Consider the following 19,971-nt stretch of genomic DNA (forward strand, 5'->3'; position numbering starts at 1 on the left):
GTGATCGTTTCAGCCACAATCACATTTATATATCAGCAATGCGTGTTATATTAATTATAATGTGCTACTGTCACCTCTGTCCATTACCACATATTTATAGTTGACCTTAATTAAACATTCTACATACATTCAGCATCAGCTTTCCATTCTCAACCCACATTCTGTCTCCTATACTCTAAAACCCAACTCCATAAGTTTACTCATCATATTTAGTTTAGTTTAAGAGTGAAAATTCTTATTTCTTATACAGTTCTATTTATTGATTTATATTTTAACATAATTTCCTAACATATTTCAACAATGAAAAATGATTCTAGGTATCCATAATTAGATTTTGATTTAATACTTGTATTAAAAAGTGCATTTATTTTTAATCTATTTTTAGGTTTAATACCTGGAGGAAGGATAAAATTAGTACATAGCTCTGTGATTCAGTTGAATAACAGGTAAGAGAATGCAACTTTCAACATGATAAAACAGTTCCCCTTATCTTACAAAGATCAATTTCCTATAGAAAGAAAACTGTATTAGGTAATTTGCATATACAAAAAAAATGTATGGACAGTTTTGGCAATGAAAAAAATCCATCTTCTCACCTTTTTTTTGGATGCCTAATTAGTTTATTATCAATGAGTCAATGTAATAAATGCAACTTTCATTCTTTCATTAAAATATTTTCTATCTTCTAAGTCGATACTATTTGACTATTTTTCATTGTTTTTTTAATACAACCCTGAGGTTAAACTTAAATAAGAAGTTTCAGGAACCAGAAACATTAACATGAAAGTTTTATTCAGAAATTTAGACTTCTGCTTTTACTCATATAATTTATTTTAAATTTTCTTTTGTGTTTTTATTAATATAATTTAATAGGATGTAAAATTCCATGTTAATTATTTTCCTGATGATATCTTTTGTTGATATTTATTACCATCATTGGTTAACTATCAGTCTGTGAGTTACTCATGAAAATTTTTTGTTGTTAACCTGGTTCCTCACCATCACAAAATACCTCAGAATTTGAATTTCAATGTAACAAATTGGGTTGGGATTAATGAATTCATATATGTGCAGAGATTTTAAGTAAACTTTAGCTGGTTTAAGTATAATTATGAAAGTGAATCATAGGAGAGAGAAATAAAAAATAAATATTTTTTTAAAAAGTGAATCATGTGTTTTAAAAGTCTTCTAAACTATCACGTAGTCAAAAGTAGGATCTCTGGGTTTGTCTCAGTTGAGTTTTCTGACCATCCCACCAGGCCTTCATGTAGTTCCCTCTAAGTTTTTTTCAGATTGATTTTTAACTCCATTATGGCCCTTATTGCTTTATACCATACACTGCATCTTTTTTTTTTTTTTAACTATGATTTTTCTCTGTACTTAACTATACACTCTTCAAAGGAAAGTGTCCAATGTATCGGATGTCGCACTTATTCCCTCAAATTCCTAGCAGTATCTTCCCTAGATCTATGCATAATAAATGTTCTTTCAAACATCTATTCACCATACTGTATTGAGTATATTCTCTGTGCCAGGCTTTGTACTGGGCACCATTCCTCAAGGACCCCATCTAAGGAGGCAGACAAGTAAAACACAATTATTACAGCAGATGTTTCTTAAGGAGTTCCCTTGGAGGCACACCTGTGGAGGGGTTGTGTGAGGAAGCACAAGGGGGCAGATAGGAGTTGCTAAGCTGTGATGCAGACTTGATGATGGCCTCAGCTGACCCCAGAGAGTTCTGGAGCTAGAATGGCTTTTCAGAATTGTCCTGAGTTGGGCCGAGATGGCCAGGGCTTTATACGCCATCTCTGATGAACCAGTGGGCAACCCAGGAGGGGGTGTGCCCTGGGGTGAAGTAGCTCTCTGTAGCTGAGGTAATCCCTGAAGGGGTTGACCACTGAAGTCAGCCTGCCTTCAACACACCTGGCAGCAACACACCTGGGAAACAAGGACTTCGTTGAAGGGGGGGCCTGGGTGGTACATCGCCATGTCCACTATGATTATAAAGCAGTGTACTAAGTTCTGTGTTAGAGGTAGGCATAAGGCATTGTGGGAGCTCAGGGGAGACGGGTTGGGGGGGTGGGGATGAGGTGAAATGTTGACTTGGTGGAGAAGCCGATTCTGAAAGATAGGAGTTAGACAAAGAAGAGTCTTCTAGTCAGAGGGAAAAGTCTTTATAAAGGTCTTAAGGAATTAAAAAGCATGATATATTTGGGAAACTGCCAGAAAGTTTATTGTCTAGAGATGAGGGATGTATCAGTAGCCAGACTTTAAAGTCCCATTTGCTCGGCTAGATGCTGTCTTGAACGTGATAGGGAATCATGAAAGGATTTTAAGCAAAGGAGTGATGTATCTTTAAAAAAAAGAAAGGAAGGAAAATCTGTAAATGCTAGAAATAAGGAGGGAAGTTAAAGTTGGAGGGTAAGTTTTTGAGCTGAAGTTGTGACATTCTAAAAGACGGATTATTAGGCCCAGGTGCAGGCCTTGAAGGTTATTTTTGCAGCCTTAGCCTCTGTGCAGGAGCTGGTGATGCACTGGGCTTGCTCGAGGCAGGGAGCTAGAATCGAGACTCCTGCACAAACTCTGGTATTCATTGTCCCTTCAGTGAAAAAAAAAAAAAAATCAGAGAATCTTACTGCTAGCCCAGGGAAACCAAGGAAACTTTGGAAGGACTTGAAATCCCAAACTCTTGGTATAGTGTGAGAATCTGCAAGCTGAGAACTTAACAAAAATGTCCCAGATCAGAGAGCCCCTTCAGTGGGTACACCATGAAAGTAAAACTGCTTGATAGAGTAGGGATGCTTTCACAAGGGAGGGTGCACAGGATTCCAGTAGGAAAACAATCCATGCTGCAGATAAGTTCATGAATAAAAACGACAAAACTACAAGCCTAAGGAAATAATCTGCCAGAGTCAACAAATGGGATTAGCACACCAAGAACTTGAGATAATTGTGCAATCTAAAAGACATCTCTAGAAATGAAACTATTATCTCTGTAATTTAAAATTAGTGAATAGACATAATTGAAAAAAGAATTGACCAGGAGGATCTATTTTAAGAAAAGATCAGGATTGCACTAACAGAGGAAAAGAAATAGAAAGCAAAGAGTAGTTCAGAATCATGGGGGAAGCGGACTTGGCCCAGTGTTTGGGGCATCCACCTACCACATGGGAGATCCGCGGTTCAAACCCCGGGCCTCCTTGACCCGTGTGGAGCTGGCCCATGCACAGTGCTGATGCGGGCAAGGAGTGCCGTGCCACGCAGGGGTGTCCCCTGCATAGGGGAGCCCCACGTGCAAGGAGTGCACCCCATAGGGAGAGCTGCCCAGCGCGAAAGAAAGTGCAGCCTGCCTAAGAATGGTGCCGCCCACACGGAGAGCTGACACAAGATGACGCAGCAAAAAGAAACACAGATTCCCATGCTGCTGACAACGACAGAAGTAGACAAAGAAGACGATGCAGCAAATAGACACAGAGAACAGACAACTGGGGTGGGGGAAGGGGAGAGAAATAAATAGAATCATGGAGGGACAAGATGAAGCTCAAGCAGTTGGGTGCCTGCCTGCCTATCACATGGGAGATTCCAGGTTTGGTTGCTGGTGTATCCTAAGGAAGATGAACAAGACAGTGAGCTGATGCAACTAGATGACGCAACAAGGAAACAGAATGAGAGCAGAACAAGCAGGGAGCAGGGGTAGCTCAAGTTATTAGGCATCTCCCTCCCACATGGGAGGTCCTGGGTTTGTTTCCCTGTACCTCCTTAAAAAAAAAAATGATGAGCACTCAACAAACAGATACAGCAGACAGTGAGCACGAACAATGAACCTGGGAGAGAAATAAATAAAATAAATCTTAAAAAAAAAAAGAATCAGAGAGGAAACATTACATGGTCTTGCAGACATCTCATAGTCAATTACACATCTAATGGCACATAAAAAGTGTTCAGTAAGTGGTTAATATCATTATCCTTAAGGTTTCAAAATATCCATGTGTTCATTTTCTTTTATTCCAGTCTTTTCCATAAAGATACTGCATATTGGGGGACTGCACAAACACTGAATGTTAAGTTTCTGCCTTCAGATCCGAATCATTTTATTATTGGCACAGACATGGCAAGTAATATTTTAAATTTCATTTTATAACTCTTATTCCCTTAGATTTGCCTGTTAAGATCTTCATTAAAGGTTAATTTACTATTTGCTTTTATTGTAATGTTGTTTAAATTGTTGCAAGAATGACAACTTTATCCAACATTATACCTAATGTTTTCCTTTTCTCCAGTCACCATTGGTCTTATTGTTATTACCAGGGTCTTATAAGTCATGGCACAAGGCAAGATTTGAGAGTATCTCCCAGATTGTTCAAACCCCAGCAACACGATGTAAGAACAGTAAAAGTTAACGTGATTGATTTTTCACCATTTGGAGAACCAATATTCTTGGTAAGGAAAGTCTATTTTTTAAAGCACTAATTCTTTTTAATGGTAATATTTGCCTATTTGGACAGTGTAACACTTGCTGTGATCTATTAGAAAATTTTAAAAAATGATCATTTAGTAGACCACAAATTGATCATTTATTAGGCCTCAATGAGGCCTAAATAGTTGAAACATGAAATAAATAACAGAGATTCAGAAAAAAATAACCACTTTGAAATGAAGTCTCTTAAATAATACTTAGTTTAATTACAAGCTATTTAGAAATTAACAGAAAAATATCAAATACCAAAATCTACAAGATAGCCAAAGATCTCCTTTAGTAAAGAATCATTGCATATGTCCCTTTATTACTTAAAACGTAATACATATCATTGAACAATGTCTTTAACCCATGGAGAAAGTCCAAGAATGACTATTGCGCATGTCAATACCTCCGTCTCCGCACTGAGCTAGAAGAGAGGTGTTGTAGGGAACGTGCTCTCCTGGGTGTGAGTTCTTTACTTTCTTCCCCTTCCAGGGCATGGTATGCTATCAAACTAGTTCACTGTGAATCCATTTGTCATGTTTTTATAGCTTGAATCAGTCAGCCAAAGGAGTACTGATGCAAAGTACCAGAACTCTGTTAGCCTTGATAAAGGGTATTTGTTTGGGGTAGAAGCTTACAGTTACCAGGCCCTAAAGAATCCAACTCAAGGTACTTTCTCACCCACAGTCTGTTGCCATGTGTTGATGCAAGATGGCAGGTGATGTCTGCAAGAGTTTAGCCTTCTTCCTTGCTCTTAATGCTCTGTGGTCCTAGCTTCTTCCCATCTCAGCTGTAGGCTGGCATATGGCTTATCTTTCTCCCCAGGGCTTGTTTCTGTGGAGTACTCTCTCTTCTGGTGTATCTGCTTCTGTGTGTGTTTACTTCTGTGTGAGACTCTGTTTTGTTTTTTTTCCCTCCCCCACCCCTCCCCCTCCCATCTCCTCCCCCTCTCCCTTTTGTCCCCTCCCCCTCCCCAACCCTGCTGTTTTTCTGCTGTCTGTGTCCATTTGCTGTGTGATCTTCTGTATCTGTTTCTCTTTTTGTCTTTTCTTCTCGTCTTTCTCCTCTAGGATTCACTGGGATTCAGTCCTGGGGACCTCTGATGTGGAGAGAGATTCCCTGTCAATTGCGCCACCTCAGTTCCTGGTCTTAGCTGTGCTTTACCTTCTCTCTCTTTTGTTCTGTCATCATCTTGCTGCGTGACTCACTTGTGCAGGCACTGGCTTACCACATGGGCACTTGGCTTGCTGCACGGGTACTCGTACTCTGCTCACTGTGCAGGCGCTGGCTTGCCACGTGGACACTCATGCGGGCATTCGGCTTACTGCATGGGCACTGGCTCACCACGTGGGCACTCACGTGGGCACTCGGCTTGCCGTGCAGGCACTTGTATGGGCACTTGGCTCAGCACTTGGCACTTGCCTCACTGCATGGGCACCCACATGGGCACTTGGCTTGCTGCGTGGGCTCTTGGATTGCCATGTGAGCACTCATGTGAGCACTCGGCTTGCCACATGGGCACTTGGCTCACTGTGCGGGCACTCAGCTCACCACACGGGCTCTGGCTTGCAGTGCAGACACATTTTCTCTTCTTTTTCACCAGGAGATCCCAGGGATTCAAACCTGGGTCCTCCCATATGGTAGGCAGAGGCCTTATCACTTGAGCCACATCCACTTCCCAAGAGTCTGTTTTATCAACCCAAGGTGCTGGGACGGAACACTGAGTCACACTCTGATGACATGGTTGGATCAGAGCCCTAATCTTAACATAATCTAATCAGATATCTCAGCTGAATCTAATACAATCAAAGGGTTTTTACGCCAGAGGAACCAATCAGTTTACAAACGTAATTGATATTTCTTTTTGGAATTCATAAATAATATCATACTGCTACCTAGCTTATGGAGTTTTAGAGCAGGAAGCTTCTTATTTAAAAACCGGCTGGTTTGTGATGTTAAGAAGGAATATTTATTCCAGGAACTCAAGGGTGCTCTTTGTGTAAGGAGCTAGTGTGTGACCTGGACTAAGGATTTTGGAGGGTTCCTTATGAAAAGAGTCAGGAAATCCAGTTAGGAGGGTGTAGGAGTGGCTCTAAGGTCATTTTCTGGGCTGGTTGAGGTAAGAGAGGAGAAAAGGCGAAACACTTTTAAATTTTAGACAATGGTTACATTTGAAATTCACTGTTAAAAGAGTTGTACTGGTACCAAGGCATCATATTGCAACAGATGTCTCCTTCTCTCTGTAGTCTTCACAAATTTCCCCATATTTCATATTGAGAGGAAAGATTGTTCTTTAGTTTCTGTTCCCATGATCCTTTATTCATACTCTTTGTATAGCACTTATGACATTATATTATAAATTACATTTATATTTAAGTACCTCTACAGATTATTGAGGATAGAGATGGTGTTTTATGCATCTTTATATTTCCCAAAGCCCGTTATCCAGCTGTTTAGTAAAGAGACTATTAGCCACATATGGCTATTGAGCACTTGAAATGTACCAGGTCCGAACTGAGATGCTGTGTCAAAATATACACTGGATTTTGAAGAATTAATATGAATAAAAAGTGCAATGATCTCATTAACTACTTTTTATTATGTGTTAAAATAATATTTGGATGTATTTAAAATAAAGGAAATATATTAATAAAATTACTTTTGTTGTTTCCCTTTGGTTTCTTTAATGTGGCCTCTAGAAAATTTTAAATTACAATGTTGTTCTCATTTGTGGTTTATATTATTTCTATTGGATGGCAGTAGCCCAAACCATGCCACAGTGATTAGGATCTGCAAATTATCATGTTTTGTTCCATAGAAAGTACTATGAAAGAACAAAAATGTTCCCCAAAATGACATCTACGTTTCATAGCCTCAGAGTCTAGAACTCTTCCTTGGGTCCAGAATAGTAGTGATGCCTCCAGAGAACCTCTGGATGGAAAAGGTGAGCCCCCAGTTCCTGGTGATCTCCTTGAGGCAGGGCCAGTTTCTGGAATTGTTTTCCACTCAAGCATTTAGATATTCTTCCAAATGAAACAGTGCCAGTGCCTAAGAATATCCCTTTGGTTTCTTCAACCAGTATGTTTTCATGACTCTAGATATTACCATCTGACTCTGCAGACAGTAGCACACTTACATCCTTGATATTCGAGGGCTTGCCTGTGAACCTTTTACATATTATACTCCTTAATTTTCTTCAGATAATATCTGTAGTATCAGTACAAATCACTCTAAAGGACTATTGAATAAATCTAGTTGTAAACTTTGTATTTGATGTAATTTCATATTTAGAGAAAAGTTATGAGAATAGTAAAAGAATTTGTCTACTCTGCATTTAGAGCCTCCATATGTTGCCATATTTGCCACATTTGCTCCATTCTTCTCTCCCTCTCTCTTTCGCTCCCTGTTAACTGTTTGAAGGGGAGTCACAATGGTGCTCTATCCCTAAATACTGCAGTGTCTGTTTCCTAAAATCAAGAAATTCTCTTATGTAGTTACAGTGTAGTAGTATCAATGTTAAATTCCTGATTGTTATGACGAGATGGTAGCCTGTGTAAATTCTAACATCCATTGCTGATTCTTGCCTGAATCAATTATTATGATGATTGCTAAATGGTGACTTTCTAATTCTATCAATTCCACTTTTCTTAGTTGTCGTTTCACTGTTAGGAAGAGCCTTTCCTTCTCTTCTGTGTATGAATGTATGTATGTCTTTACCATATACAATAGGGATTTTCACTTTATTCAGTGGGTTATAATCATTTACTATCATTATTTACTTTTCTCTTCAAATAGTCCTGATTGGCTAGTGAGAGCTCCTTTAGGCTGGCTCTTAATGTCCTTTTGACATCATTCTGTCAGCCCTTTTTGCTTTCTGGTAGTAGAGGTATTTTTTAGGATCATATTGTATTTTCCTAGCTCCAGCCTTTGAATCAGCCATTTCGCCAAGGAGTCTTGGTCTTTGTTACTGGAGAAAAATATTTAGAAATCAGGATCTAGGCAGTAAGTTGTTACTGGGGAGACATTTCTTCTAGGCCCTCTCAGTAGACAGAGCTTGGAAATGGATACTCATATACATACATCTCTATTTTTATCTATATCTGTATATTTCAAACCAAGAGTTCCCACTTACATCTGTAATCCAAGTCTAACACTGCAGGGTTCATTCTGTGCTTCCTCTTTTCCATGTCTGTAACTCCCTTCTCAGAAAGTGGAAACCTGCCTCCCATTATTCACAATGTATTTATTTGCTCAATCCTAGAATGCATAGAAACTCTCAAAATGCTAATTCATTCCTCTATGCAAAGAAATTGAATAAGCAGAGTTCAATATTTAGAATTTTAGTTTTGTAGTCTAAAGGCATATAGCTCAAATATTCTGTTCAAAAATCACTTGGATTATATCTCCCCAACTCCCTACCCCCTTCTGTATGGTTATAGTGTTCCTTTGAAAAACACTTTCGTTAACTTTTCTTGTTTGTATTTCATTTTAGGATTTTACTCTTATTTACTCTCATTCTTATTGATTTTATTTATTTTCTTTTTTAAATATGTGAAAGATTATATTGAGTAAAAAGGAATTAAGTATCTTTTTAAGTTAAATTTTTGTGTTTTATTACACAAAGTCTTGTTTTATGAAAAATTCAATCTGAGGGGAATATATAGCATATTATTAACACAAATTTATGAACTTTTTAAAAAAGATGTCTTATTCTGTGTAATCAGTCTTAACAGCCTGTGCTTGAATCAGTGATATTCAGCTTTAAAAAAAATAATTACCTATTTACATATTAACTGAATTGATTGGCTATTAACTATTTTGGGGGGCGGATGTACGTTGTATTAGAATCTCCAAGGCCAGAACTCACATTTGTAGTTTGTGAGGACAGATTTAACTTTATAATAGAATTTTATGTTTCGAAAACAATAAGCCAAATGTTTTGCTATACAAACTAAAGAAAGCTAATGCTTCAAGAAAATCTCCCTTGCTGTTGGGATGGGATTTACAAAAAGAAAAAAGGAAAAAGGGAAATAATCAACAATTTCCTCCTTTCCTTCCCCTTCCCCCTTCCTTCTCTTCCCTCTCTGGTCTCTCTCTCTCTCTCTCCCCCCCCCTTCCCCCCCTCCCTCTCTCTCCTCTTTCTCCTCTCTCCCTCTCTTCTGTGTTATAGGCTGGCTGTTCAGATGGAAGCATTAGATTACATCAGCTGACTTCTGAGTATCCTCTTATGCAATGGAATAACAGCACCGATGGCCAAGCTATTACCGGATTACAGTGGTCATTAACAAGACCTGCTGTGTTTTTGGTCCAGGATGACACATCCAGTATTTATATTTGGGACCTACTGGAAAATGATTTGGGGCCTGTAGCCAAACAACCCATCTTTCCAGACAAGTAAGTCTGATGAAATTCATGATAAGCTGTGCTAGATAATTTTTTTGCAAAAGCGTCATTAACGGTCTCTTCTTACTTGATTTATCCATAAAGTTGATAGACCATATTAAAATGAAGTGGGGTCTGATCAGCTGTCTGCCTTTTGTTTCCAGCCAAGGACTCCCCCTTTAAAATAAAAATCCTGTGTCTGTTTGTATGGCAGTATGAAGATATCTTGTCTCCCAGGTCATTTCATAATAGATAAATACTAGAATTTCTATTTGGATAAAGACATCTGACTTAAGTTTACCTCAGCAAACAAAAGTCAGAGTTAAAAATACATCAAATATGAGCTTTAGAAGATTGGCAGGTAGATTTAGTCATTCAGTGAGTGTATGGCTATAATAAATTTCTGTTTATTTCAGTGTTGGTATCATGTAATTACTATCGTACCATGCAGACTCTTTAGGGATTTCTTTCTTTTGTATTTGTTCCTCCATCATTTCTTCATGTATAGTTAGCTCTAGGATTTACTCATGTAATATCCTTGATTTTTAAAATTTTTCTTTAAATTATTATAGAAATTATTTTGTTGTTTTCTCTCATCTGACTCTGAATAGTAGGGAAGAAAATTATTCCTTATTGAGCACCAATCAATAAGGAAGCTTAAAGGCTTACTCTTATTACTACTCTACAATTAAGGTTATTTTCAAGGTCATCTTTAATTTGATTAATTATAATACCAAAAGATTTAATGCTGCAGTGGATTAAGATGAAGTTTGCCTAAGGCTCAGGCCAGGAGCCAGGTGGATTAGGCAATATAGAATTCCAGCAACAATTAACAAAAGGAGGAGGAGGAGGAGGAGAAGTCACATTATAGGAATAAGGCCTCGGGAGTATGCTTCCTCAGGAAGTCCAAGTCAGGTCCTTCCCTAGAGGGGCAATGTTAGAAAATGGGGTGGGTGGGGGGATCAAGATACACAGTTACCCCCTGCTTCCTAAGAACCTCTATTTTCTTTTTTCCTTTTGGAGTCTGCCTGTAGAAGAGGCAACCAGGTTTTGGTATCCTCATGATTTATTGTCACTTTCTGAGATACCTAGAAGTAACATCTTGGTTGTTTTCCTGAAGGTACTGCTGCAGTACTCTGAGGATCACAGGAAAAGAGCCCTGCAGGCTTTAAATAGCAGCACAGTGCCAGGAAAGAGGAGCAGAAAGTGACCTGGTGACTGAACTATTTCAAGCTAGTGCAGAGCTGAGCGACTATTGATTTTCTGAGATCATCAAGGCCCATTAAAAGTTTGGAACCTTGGTAAAAGATCCCAGTGGCATGTGGTCTCCCATTGTGAGATAGCTTGCTGCAGTTACTGAGTTCTTTTCTCCTCCTTTTTACTTTTGGACTGGTTTCAGTCAAGGACTTGGGGCAACCAAGTCTCCCACAGTTGCGCCAATGGCCTGAAGCTCTGCCACAGTTTCAGTTAGGGAAACGAGAATATAGATGTTCCTCTGGCAAGATACCCTGTGTTGTGAACCAGTTGGAAAGGCAACTAGGAATTTTTTCTTGTAGGAATAAGGCCAGATGCTTATTATCTCCCCATGTAGTAATGGAAATAGTTCCAAACATCGATTAGAACTTGAAATCATTGATGGCTGTCTTAGGTGGGTGGGTAGTTGTCCTTCTGAATAAGCATATTCATTCATATTATCCTGGACTGTCTTATTTCTAATATAACTAAAGCAGAAAATGAATGCATAGTCATTTATATGAATGAATCATATTCATGTAATGGAGAAGCAAAATTTAAAGATTAATTTTGATTTAAAATTAACACTTTTTAAATGTGGTTATTTGTATTTTGCCTCTATTGCACTGAAGAATTTATACGCAAATATTTTCCCCATCATTATCCTCTAAATGAACTTTTTTGTGAGCTTCTTAGTTTTGATAATTTGCCAATGTTGTAAATTTAATTCCTTCTAGTTTCTAAAAAGGATAATAGGTTGGAATTAATATTTCTTATAATTTCACATTAATGTCATTCCTTTGTACAAGCCTCTCCAATACTTCCCCGTCTTAATGTAAAAACCAGCCCCTAAGATGGTCTTTACATTATTTAATGTGAAATTCATTACTGTGACTTTAAGATGTGTAAATTGTCATTGATATTACTTTTAGGTAATTTGCTATTTTGATTGTTTTATTTAATTGAAAGTAAAAATATTTATAAAAGTTCTCCTGGAAGATTCTCTCCTGACCTCAGTTTTGTCTAGTCACATATTTTTCCCTTTAGATTTTACATTTCTTGGTAATAAATTCTCCTACCATGAAGGTTTGTAATAACCTCTGGAGTTGGGAAGAAGGGGGACAACTCAACTATAATGCCATGTCTCTTTTGTAAAGGAAGAGTAGGTTAAGAAAAAGATTAAAGACAGATACTGTTTGCTAGAATGTTAGGGATAAATTGATGAGATCTAAAAAAAATTAAGAATTGCCATTATATGTTCAAGTACTAGATCTACTTAAATTATTCTAATCATTAAGAAAGTACCACATCAAATCCAGACTGTGAGTCATATGTGGGCATAATTCATATGCAATTTAGTAATCCAAAAACTTACTTTGTAGGCAATTAACAAATAAAACAAATACTTATTGAGCACATGCTATGTGTTTGGCATTTGTATTAGCCAGCCAAAGGAGTGCTGATGCAAAATACCAGAAATCTGTTGGTTTTTATAAAGGGTATTTATTTGGGGTAGACGCTTACAGTTACCAGGCCATAAAGCATAAGTTACTTCCCTCACCAAAGTCTGTTGCCATGTGTTGGAGCAAAATTACTGCTGACATCTGCGAGGGTTCAGACTGGGTTCTTCTCTTCCAAGGGTTCATTTCTCTCTGGGCTCATTTGCTCTGCTCTCTCAACAAGGCCAGCTGTAAACTGTTAGGCATAAGACTCATCTCTTTTTCCTGGGGCCTCTGCAGTGTCTGTTGGAGATTTCTCTCTTTCTTCAAATATCTACTTCTCTGTGTGTTTACTTTCCGGGATTCCAATATCAAAACTCCCACTAACTCTTCTGCCATGTCGTTTTCCCTGTGAGTTCCTGCCCACCAAGGGATGGATTCTCAATGTCCCACTGACATGGCCCAATCAAAGCCCTAATCATAATTTAATCACACCCAGAGGAACAGACCAGTTTACAAACATAATCCAATATCTCTTTTTGGAATTCATAAACAATGCCAAACTGCTATAGCATTGTTTTTGGCACTAGGGATACAATATCGAACCCATTGGGAAAAAATTCTTCCCTGGAGGGGCTTACTCTCTTTGTGGGGTAAGACGGATAACAGAATAATAAGGAAATCATAAATATGTTGGAATATGTACTATAGGAAAAAAAAAATAGTAAAGATGAGGAGTGTGAAAAGTGGGGCTTTGAAGTTGTAGCAAGGGCACCCAAGGAATATATGAGTGACAGGGTGACTTTTGGGCCAGGACTTAATGGAAATGAGAGTCCAGCCATGCTGGTGTTGGGGGGTACCAGGAATCTGCATTTCAGGTAGAATATGCAGCAAGTGCAAAGTCCTGGAAAGCAAGGAGCCTATATGGCTGGAGTGGAGTAAGGAGGGGGAGGACTAAGAGATGAGGTCAGGTGCTATTGGACCTTGTAGGCTATTGGAGGGAGATGAGGAGCTACAGGAGAATTTTGAGCTGAGGAATGACAAGATCTGTCTTATGTTAAAAAGTAAAAGATCAGCTGACTGGCTCATAATTCAGAATATAATTATCCATGTCAGCTTGTTCAGCACCCTTCAGTTAGTTTAAACTTCTGTCTTAGTAGTATTCTCAATACTAATACACATTGGGAAACTCTACATGCCTTAATATTGGGAATGATAACCCCAGCCTCTGACTAAGAACCTAATTATTCTGCTGCCCTAGAGGGGCACTCTACCCACACCTCCCTCCTCCCTAGCAAAGGTGGGTCATAGGAATCACCAGCAGTGATGAACTACCACTAGTCCTGCTGACCACAAGCAAGGAACATTTGTTTAATGGCTGCTCCTATCTTGGGGACTTCCAGGAAGGAGAAGACAGCTGAGGTGGAGCTAGGCTGAGCTGGGAGAAGAACTTCCCAGGCAAAGAGAGCAGCATGTGTTCCTATCTTTATAAGAAGAAAAGCATCTTGAAATGTTCTGATAACATATTTTTCCCTTAAACACCTCCTGTTTCAGTCTTTAGCAATAGAGTTTAAGTTAAAGAAGTTGATATTATATAGAAAGTAATGGATTATATTCTAGCTATAAAGGAAAACAGAGCAATAAGAAAATAATAAAACTTCAAAGCAAGGAATTTAGGTTAGGTACAAGGAAGAATTGATCACTTTTAGAATTAAGGTGAAATTGATATGACCACTAAGAATCTCTTTCCATCCATTTTAAAGCAAGTTAGATAACATTATTCTTGGAGAATGGGTTAAAGGAGCTCATGAGTTCTGTATTCCTTTATGTCCAAAAGAGTAGTTGTTTGCAATGTGAGTGGCAATTGGATTTTTTTTTAAAGATTTATTTTTTATAATTGCCCCCCCCCCCCCGTTGTCTGCTCTCTGTGTCCATTTGCTGTATGTTCTTCTGTGACTGCCTGTATTCTTGTCAGTGGCACCTGGAATCTGTCTCTTTTTGTTGTGTCATCTTGCTACATCAGCTCTCTGTGTGTGTGGTGCCACTCCTAGGCAGGCTGTGCTTTTTTTGCACAGGGCGGCTCTCCTTGTGGGGCGCACTCCTTGTGCGTGGGGCTCCCTTACATAGGGGACACCCCTGCATGGCACGGCACTCCTTGCGCGCATCAGCACTATGCGTGAGCCAGCTCACCACACGGGTCAGGAGGCCCTGGGTTTGAACCCTGGACCTCCTGTATGGTAGGTGGATGCTCTATCAGTTGAGCCAAATCTGCTTCCTGGCAATTGGATATTGCACCCAAACTTTGATTTTTGTTTTCTGCCCTCTTCCCTTGGGTTCTGTCCAACTCATGATTCTGAAGAACATTTAAAAAAAATGACAAGTGATAGTCCTAACTAGTGTTTATTACATCTTACATTTTAAATGATATTTTCATTCTAGGCATGTTTATCAATGAACAGACCTCCCACACAAAGCTCAATTTTATAGTCCTGATGCCAGGAAAATAATGTTTATCATCCATTAGTCATCTTTCCAAGTTTGTGGCAATTAAACTTTACTTATATTTTTACCCCAGTAACTGAATAGCAGTTGTTAAAATATCAAGGGAGCAGATGTGGCTCAAGTGGTTGGGACCTCCACTTGGGAGGTCCCAGGTTTGGTTCCTGGTTCCTCCTGAAAAAAAAAAAAAACCAAAAGCAAACAATAAGCAAAACAAATGAAAAAACCAACTCAGGAAAGCTGATGTGGCTCAGTGGTTGAGTGCCAGCTTGCCACATAGGAAGTCCCAGGTTCAATCCCCAGCCCCCAGTACCTAAAAAAAAAAAAAAAAAAAATTTATGGAGTTAGTGAAAATTCTAACTACTTTTAATTTTTCGTGATTTGCTTCTTTTTTTTGTCTAAGGAGGGCTTAATTATCACACTCACCTTTTCCCCTGAATATCGCTATAATTTTTCCATAGCCAGTGGGAATTTGTCCTATTGCCAGGTAATAGGACACATATTGGTTTAATGAACTGCTTCTGGAGGAACTTGTTCAGCTTAAATTTCTCAATAGATCAGTTTCCCAGATTTGGCCCAGTATGTGCCTAGTTGGATGTGTGCTGGACTGTTCTGTAATCACCTTCCCATCTGCACTGCCCACCAGCACCTCAGGTCCATTGAGGCCTCCTGTCCCTTCTTTCCAAGTTGCATGCTTTGCCAGGTCCCTCTCAAGGGGTGCTGCTTTCATGTCACCACCTGCCTGGGACTGGGTTGTAGGGTATTTGGATTGTAGGAATGGAGTTTCCAGTTCCGGAATATTAGCCGCTCTTAGTTTCACACGGGTTGCCAGGCAGGGGTGGTTCTCCACCCCTCGCCGTGATTGCCTGGCCCTTGAAGGTGCTCACCACTTCTGTCCTACTCCATAAGAATCACCACGCATCTCCTGATGCCTGGCAGTAGCTATCCTAAACCATTCCAAATAAGGCAAGGTGGGCAACAGGTATGCACTGAAGTAGGTGTAGTCTTAAACTTGGTTTCTGCCCTCCTGATGCTGATAATTATACTGATAATCACAAAGCCATGAGGTAAAGGCTGTGAGACATATTCCCAGGATGCTATGGGCATACGGATGAGGATGCCCCTGACCCAAATTAGGAATAGGCAAGGGATCGTGGAAGGCTTCTGGGGGTGATGACACAGAGCTGAGTCTTAAAGAATAAATGGAAGTTAACCAAACCAAGAAGGGTAGAAAGAGTGTTCTCAAAAGAGGACAGCATGTTGAAGCATGGCAGGGAGAGAAAGCCTGGCCAATTCAGGAACTATAGGACCTTTGCTGTGGTTGGAATAGAAGTGGAACAGTTAGGATTTGGAGAGTTGTTTGGGCTAAGCCATGAAAGGCTTGTATAACCTTAGGAAAACAAGTTGGTTGTTTTCCTACTGGCGATATGAAGCCATCTAGGGAACTTCAGTAGGGAGAAATGAAAATTGGATGTTTGTCTTTTAAAAGTCTCTGTCAGCAGTGCAGAAGAGATTGGAGATTAGAGACAAGGAAACTGGTTAAGAAACTGTTGCAGTAATCAGTGAGTCGTGATGAAGGCCTGAACTAAGGTAATAGCAGTCTGGAGGGAAAGACATTTGGGGAATGGCATTGACTAGACATGGCAGTTGATGAGACACGGGGAGTGAGGTACAAGTGGGTATCGAGGATGACTCCCAGGTTTTTCACTTGGCTACTTTTTTTTTTTTTTTTTTTTAAAGATTTATTTATTTATTTAACTCCCCCCCCTCCCCTGGTTGTCTGTTCTTGGTGTCTTTTTGCTGCGTCTTGTTTCTTTGTCCACTTCTGTTGTCGTCAGCGGCACGGGAAGTGTGGGCGGCGCCTTTCCTGGGCAGGCTGCTCTTTCTTTTCACGCTGGGCGGCTTTCCTCACGGGCGCACTCCTTGCGCGTGGGGCTCCCCCACGCGGGGGACACCCTTGCGTGGCATGGCACTCCTTGCGCGCATCAGCACTGCGCATGGCCAGCTCCACACGGGTCAAGGAGGCCCGGGGTTTGAACCGCGGACCTCCCATATGGTAGACGGACGCCCTAACCACTGGGCCAAAGTCCGTTTCCCTCACTTGGCTACTTGAGTGGAGAGATGGAAATGCCTTTCACCAGGATGAAAGAAACAGGAGAATGAGAGCATTTATAGGTGAAGAGGAAGGTTTGAGGAGTCTGTTGCGTATCCGAGTGGAAAGTGCAACAGGAAGTTGAATATATGGGTCTAGTCCTCAGAGGATAAGCACCTTATAGATAGATTTTTGTGTGTTCACATTCAAATGAAATGTGGGTGGGTTTGCTCACCAGGGAAGAGTAGAGAGGACTGAAGATAAAATGCCAGGGACCACCAAGGCTAAGGGCTGTGGGTGTGGTGGCAGAGCCTGACTGACATCCTCAAAGAAACAACCGGCTTGAAAATCCCCATGGGAAGGGTTTTACACTCTCGAACTGAGAGGAGAGAGAAAGAGGGGTTTTAATCAAAGTGTGTTATCCTGCAGACTTCAGGGACATAAGATTCCATCGGAGTTCTCTTAAGGCAACACAGCCATATCAATTACCTTCACAAAGTGCTCAGTCCAGCAGACCTCTAAAACATAGAAATATGCTTTCAAAACATTTTTATACATTTACTTCTGGTCTCAATTTTCAATTTGACTGTTACTAAAATCTTTGCATAATAATTTCTCTTCCATGTCATTTCTCACTTGGAAGATAGATATTTTGGAAGACTCAAAAATAATGCAAAGTTCCATGTATGTCCACTTTCCTGACCTCTCTGCTTATAAATCCTCTCTGGTTTGTAGGCTGGTAGCTATGACAGTCATGGGTGAACCAGAAAAGGCCAGCAGCAGCTTCCTTGCACTTGTGCTGGCAAGATCTTCTGGAGACGTTGACATCCAGTACTTGAAGAGGAAATGGGCATCTCCAATCAAAGATGAACAGAAGAAGCTATGTTTGCTTTTGCAGGAAGCCCTATAGAAAGAGGGAAAACTGCTTGATCATGAAACTGTCAAAATAACCATTATTACAGAAAGGGATAACCTGTATGTAATGACCCAGATTTAAAAGACATAATTGCAAGGTGGATGATTTTACATCTGTGTACGTGTATATTTATGTAGATAGAATATATATGTATTCTGTACATAATTCTACAAGAATGTATATGTCAGTGTCGTCACTAAATAAATCAATATTTTTGACCACAAGCAAGTGAACATTTCAGTATATACTAAACTTCAGAGAAATTTAAATTATCGTCATGCCCAATATGCTGTTTTCTGAGGATATTTATAGCTACTTTTTAGAGCAGCTTTAAAATATTGTCACATTTATTACTAGATTTCAAACAGCATGCCATGAAAATGTATTTTAATAAAATATTTTTTTTGTCATGCATAAAATGAAATATATACAAATGTCTAAAGTAAAGAGAATTACTCCATTGAAATGACTTCTGCCAACTGTGTTTTCTTTAAACTTTCCTTCAGCATTTTCTTTTGGCATTATTTGAATGTCATCCATTTAGCCAAGAGAAGCACATTTTTGCATTATGCCTTAGGATTAAAAATTGTCTTTATATAGAAATAATACAAGTAAATAGAGTCTCTTAAATTTAGCAACTCAATTATAATAAGAACACAAAGTTAGAAGATTCTGGGGATGAGATTACGGAAAAGATTCCCTCTCCTGAAGCTCAGAATTTATAAACACTCCTTCTCCTTTCCCTCCATCCTCTCTTCTTTCTTAGAACATGACATATAGCACAGTTAACCATTTATAGGTGTATGCTTTATGAGGAATAAAAAACAAGCATATTTAAATCTTCTCATTGGGTCATGAAATAGTATCCATTTATTCAGCTTTAGAAAGCTCCATGGAACTGGGGAACCTTATAACTAAAAAGCACCTGAGAGACCGCCTAGTGCTATGTCACATCTGATGCCCGTCAGTGCACCCCATGTGATGATGTTCACTCAGCCTCACTTAGAATATTCTAGTCACAAGCAGCTAACTGCTCTGGAAGGCAGGCAGGTCATGCCACTGCAGGCAAGAATTTTTTCTTTTATTGAATTAAATTGCCTTTCCTGTAACTTTTCCTTAGTGATGAGTTCTGGCAGAGGGAGCAAAACAAAAAAAAAAGGTCTGTTCCAGCTCCCACTGAGCATGACTTCAGATGTTTGAAGGGTCATTGTCTCCAGAGTCTTCCCCCGATGACATATTCTGACTTCTCATATCACTCTCTCTCTAGGTAGCTTACCAGCCAGCCTATTTCCTTATTTCTTTCTTTTTCAGTATTACAATTTAAGACTATCAAAAAACCCTACATCCATGTTATAAAAACAACTCTGGCAGCAAGCGTGTAGAAAGTGAAAGTAACATCCCCTTCCCCTGCCTTCCAGTACCACCCTCTGGAGGCTCTGTGTCATGCCTTTCTGTACAGAATTTTTATAGGTGTGTACAACTGATCTCACTCATGTACACACACTGGTTTGTCAAGATCTCTGTTAAAAACAGTAGAATAACCTGTTGGATGATTGGTTTCTAATCTGTTAGATGAGTTCTGCTGTCTGTCCCTTCTCTAAGTTCCAGGAGTACAGGAACTTTTTTTAGAACAGATTTTTATCTGTCTTGTTCATCACTGAATCCCAAGCACCTACAACAGTGACTGGTACATAAGTAGCAGCTTAAAAACATTTTTATTAAACGAATGACGGAACTTGGATTTACATTTTTTCTGAGTTTTCATGAAGCTCACTTCCCTGTTTTCATTGACCAGATGTCACCTATTTGACAGTGTTTCTTTTCATATCACTCATCAACCTTCATAGCATCTACTTTTCATAGCATCATCAGAATGTTTTCTTTCCTCCTCATGGTTTTTATAATCCTATTGATCAGGTCTTTTAGGAAACATAAAGAAATGTGAATG

The 19,971-nt window shown here is 39.4% G+C and overlaps 1 protein-coding gene across 3 annotated transcripts in view; it reads left to right on the forward strand.

Moving 5' to 3' along the window:
* The window catches only part of DYNC2I1 (dynein 2 intermediate chain 1), a 107,198-nt gene extending 88,709 nt beyond the window's left edge, over positions 1-18,489 (forward strand). For all 3 annotated transcript variants that reach the window (XM_004447635.4, XM_071215385.1, XM_058297624.2), the window contains 5 exons: positions 386-446; positions 4,012-4,111; positions 4,309-4,440; positions 9,633-9,856; positions 17,843-18,489. In XM_004447635.4, coding sequence (XP_004447692.2) covers positions 386-446; positions 4,012-4,111; positions 4,309-4,440; positions 9,633-9,856; positions 17,843-18,017 — 692 coding nt within the window. In that variant the 3' untranslated portion in view covers positions 18,018-18,489. The remainder of the gene's footprint in view (positions 1-385; positions 447-4,011; positions 4,112-4,308; positions 4,441-9,632; positions 9,857-17,842) is intronic.
* The last annotated feature ends 1,482 nt before the right edge of the window (positions 18,490-19,971 follow it).

The sequence above is a fragment of the Dasypus novemcinctus genome, chromosome 5, assembly GCF_030445035.2.
Source record: "Dasypus novemcinctus isolate mDasNov1 chromosome 5, mDasNov1.1.hap2, whole genome shotgun sequence".
Lineage (NCBI taxonomy): Eukaryota > Metazoa > Chordata > Mammalia > Cingulata > Dasypodidae > Dasypus > Dasypus novemcinctus.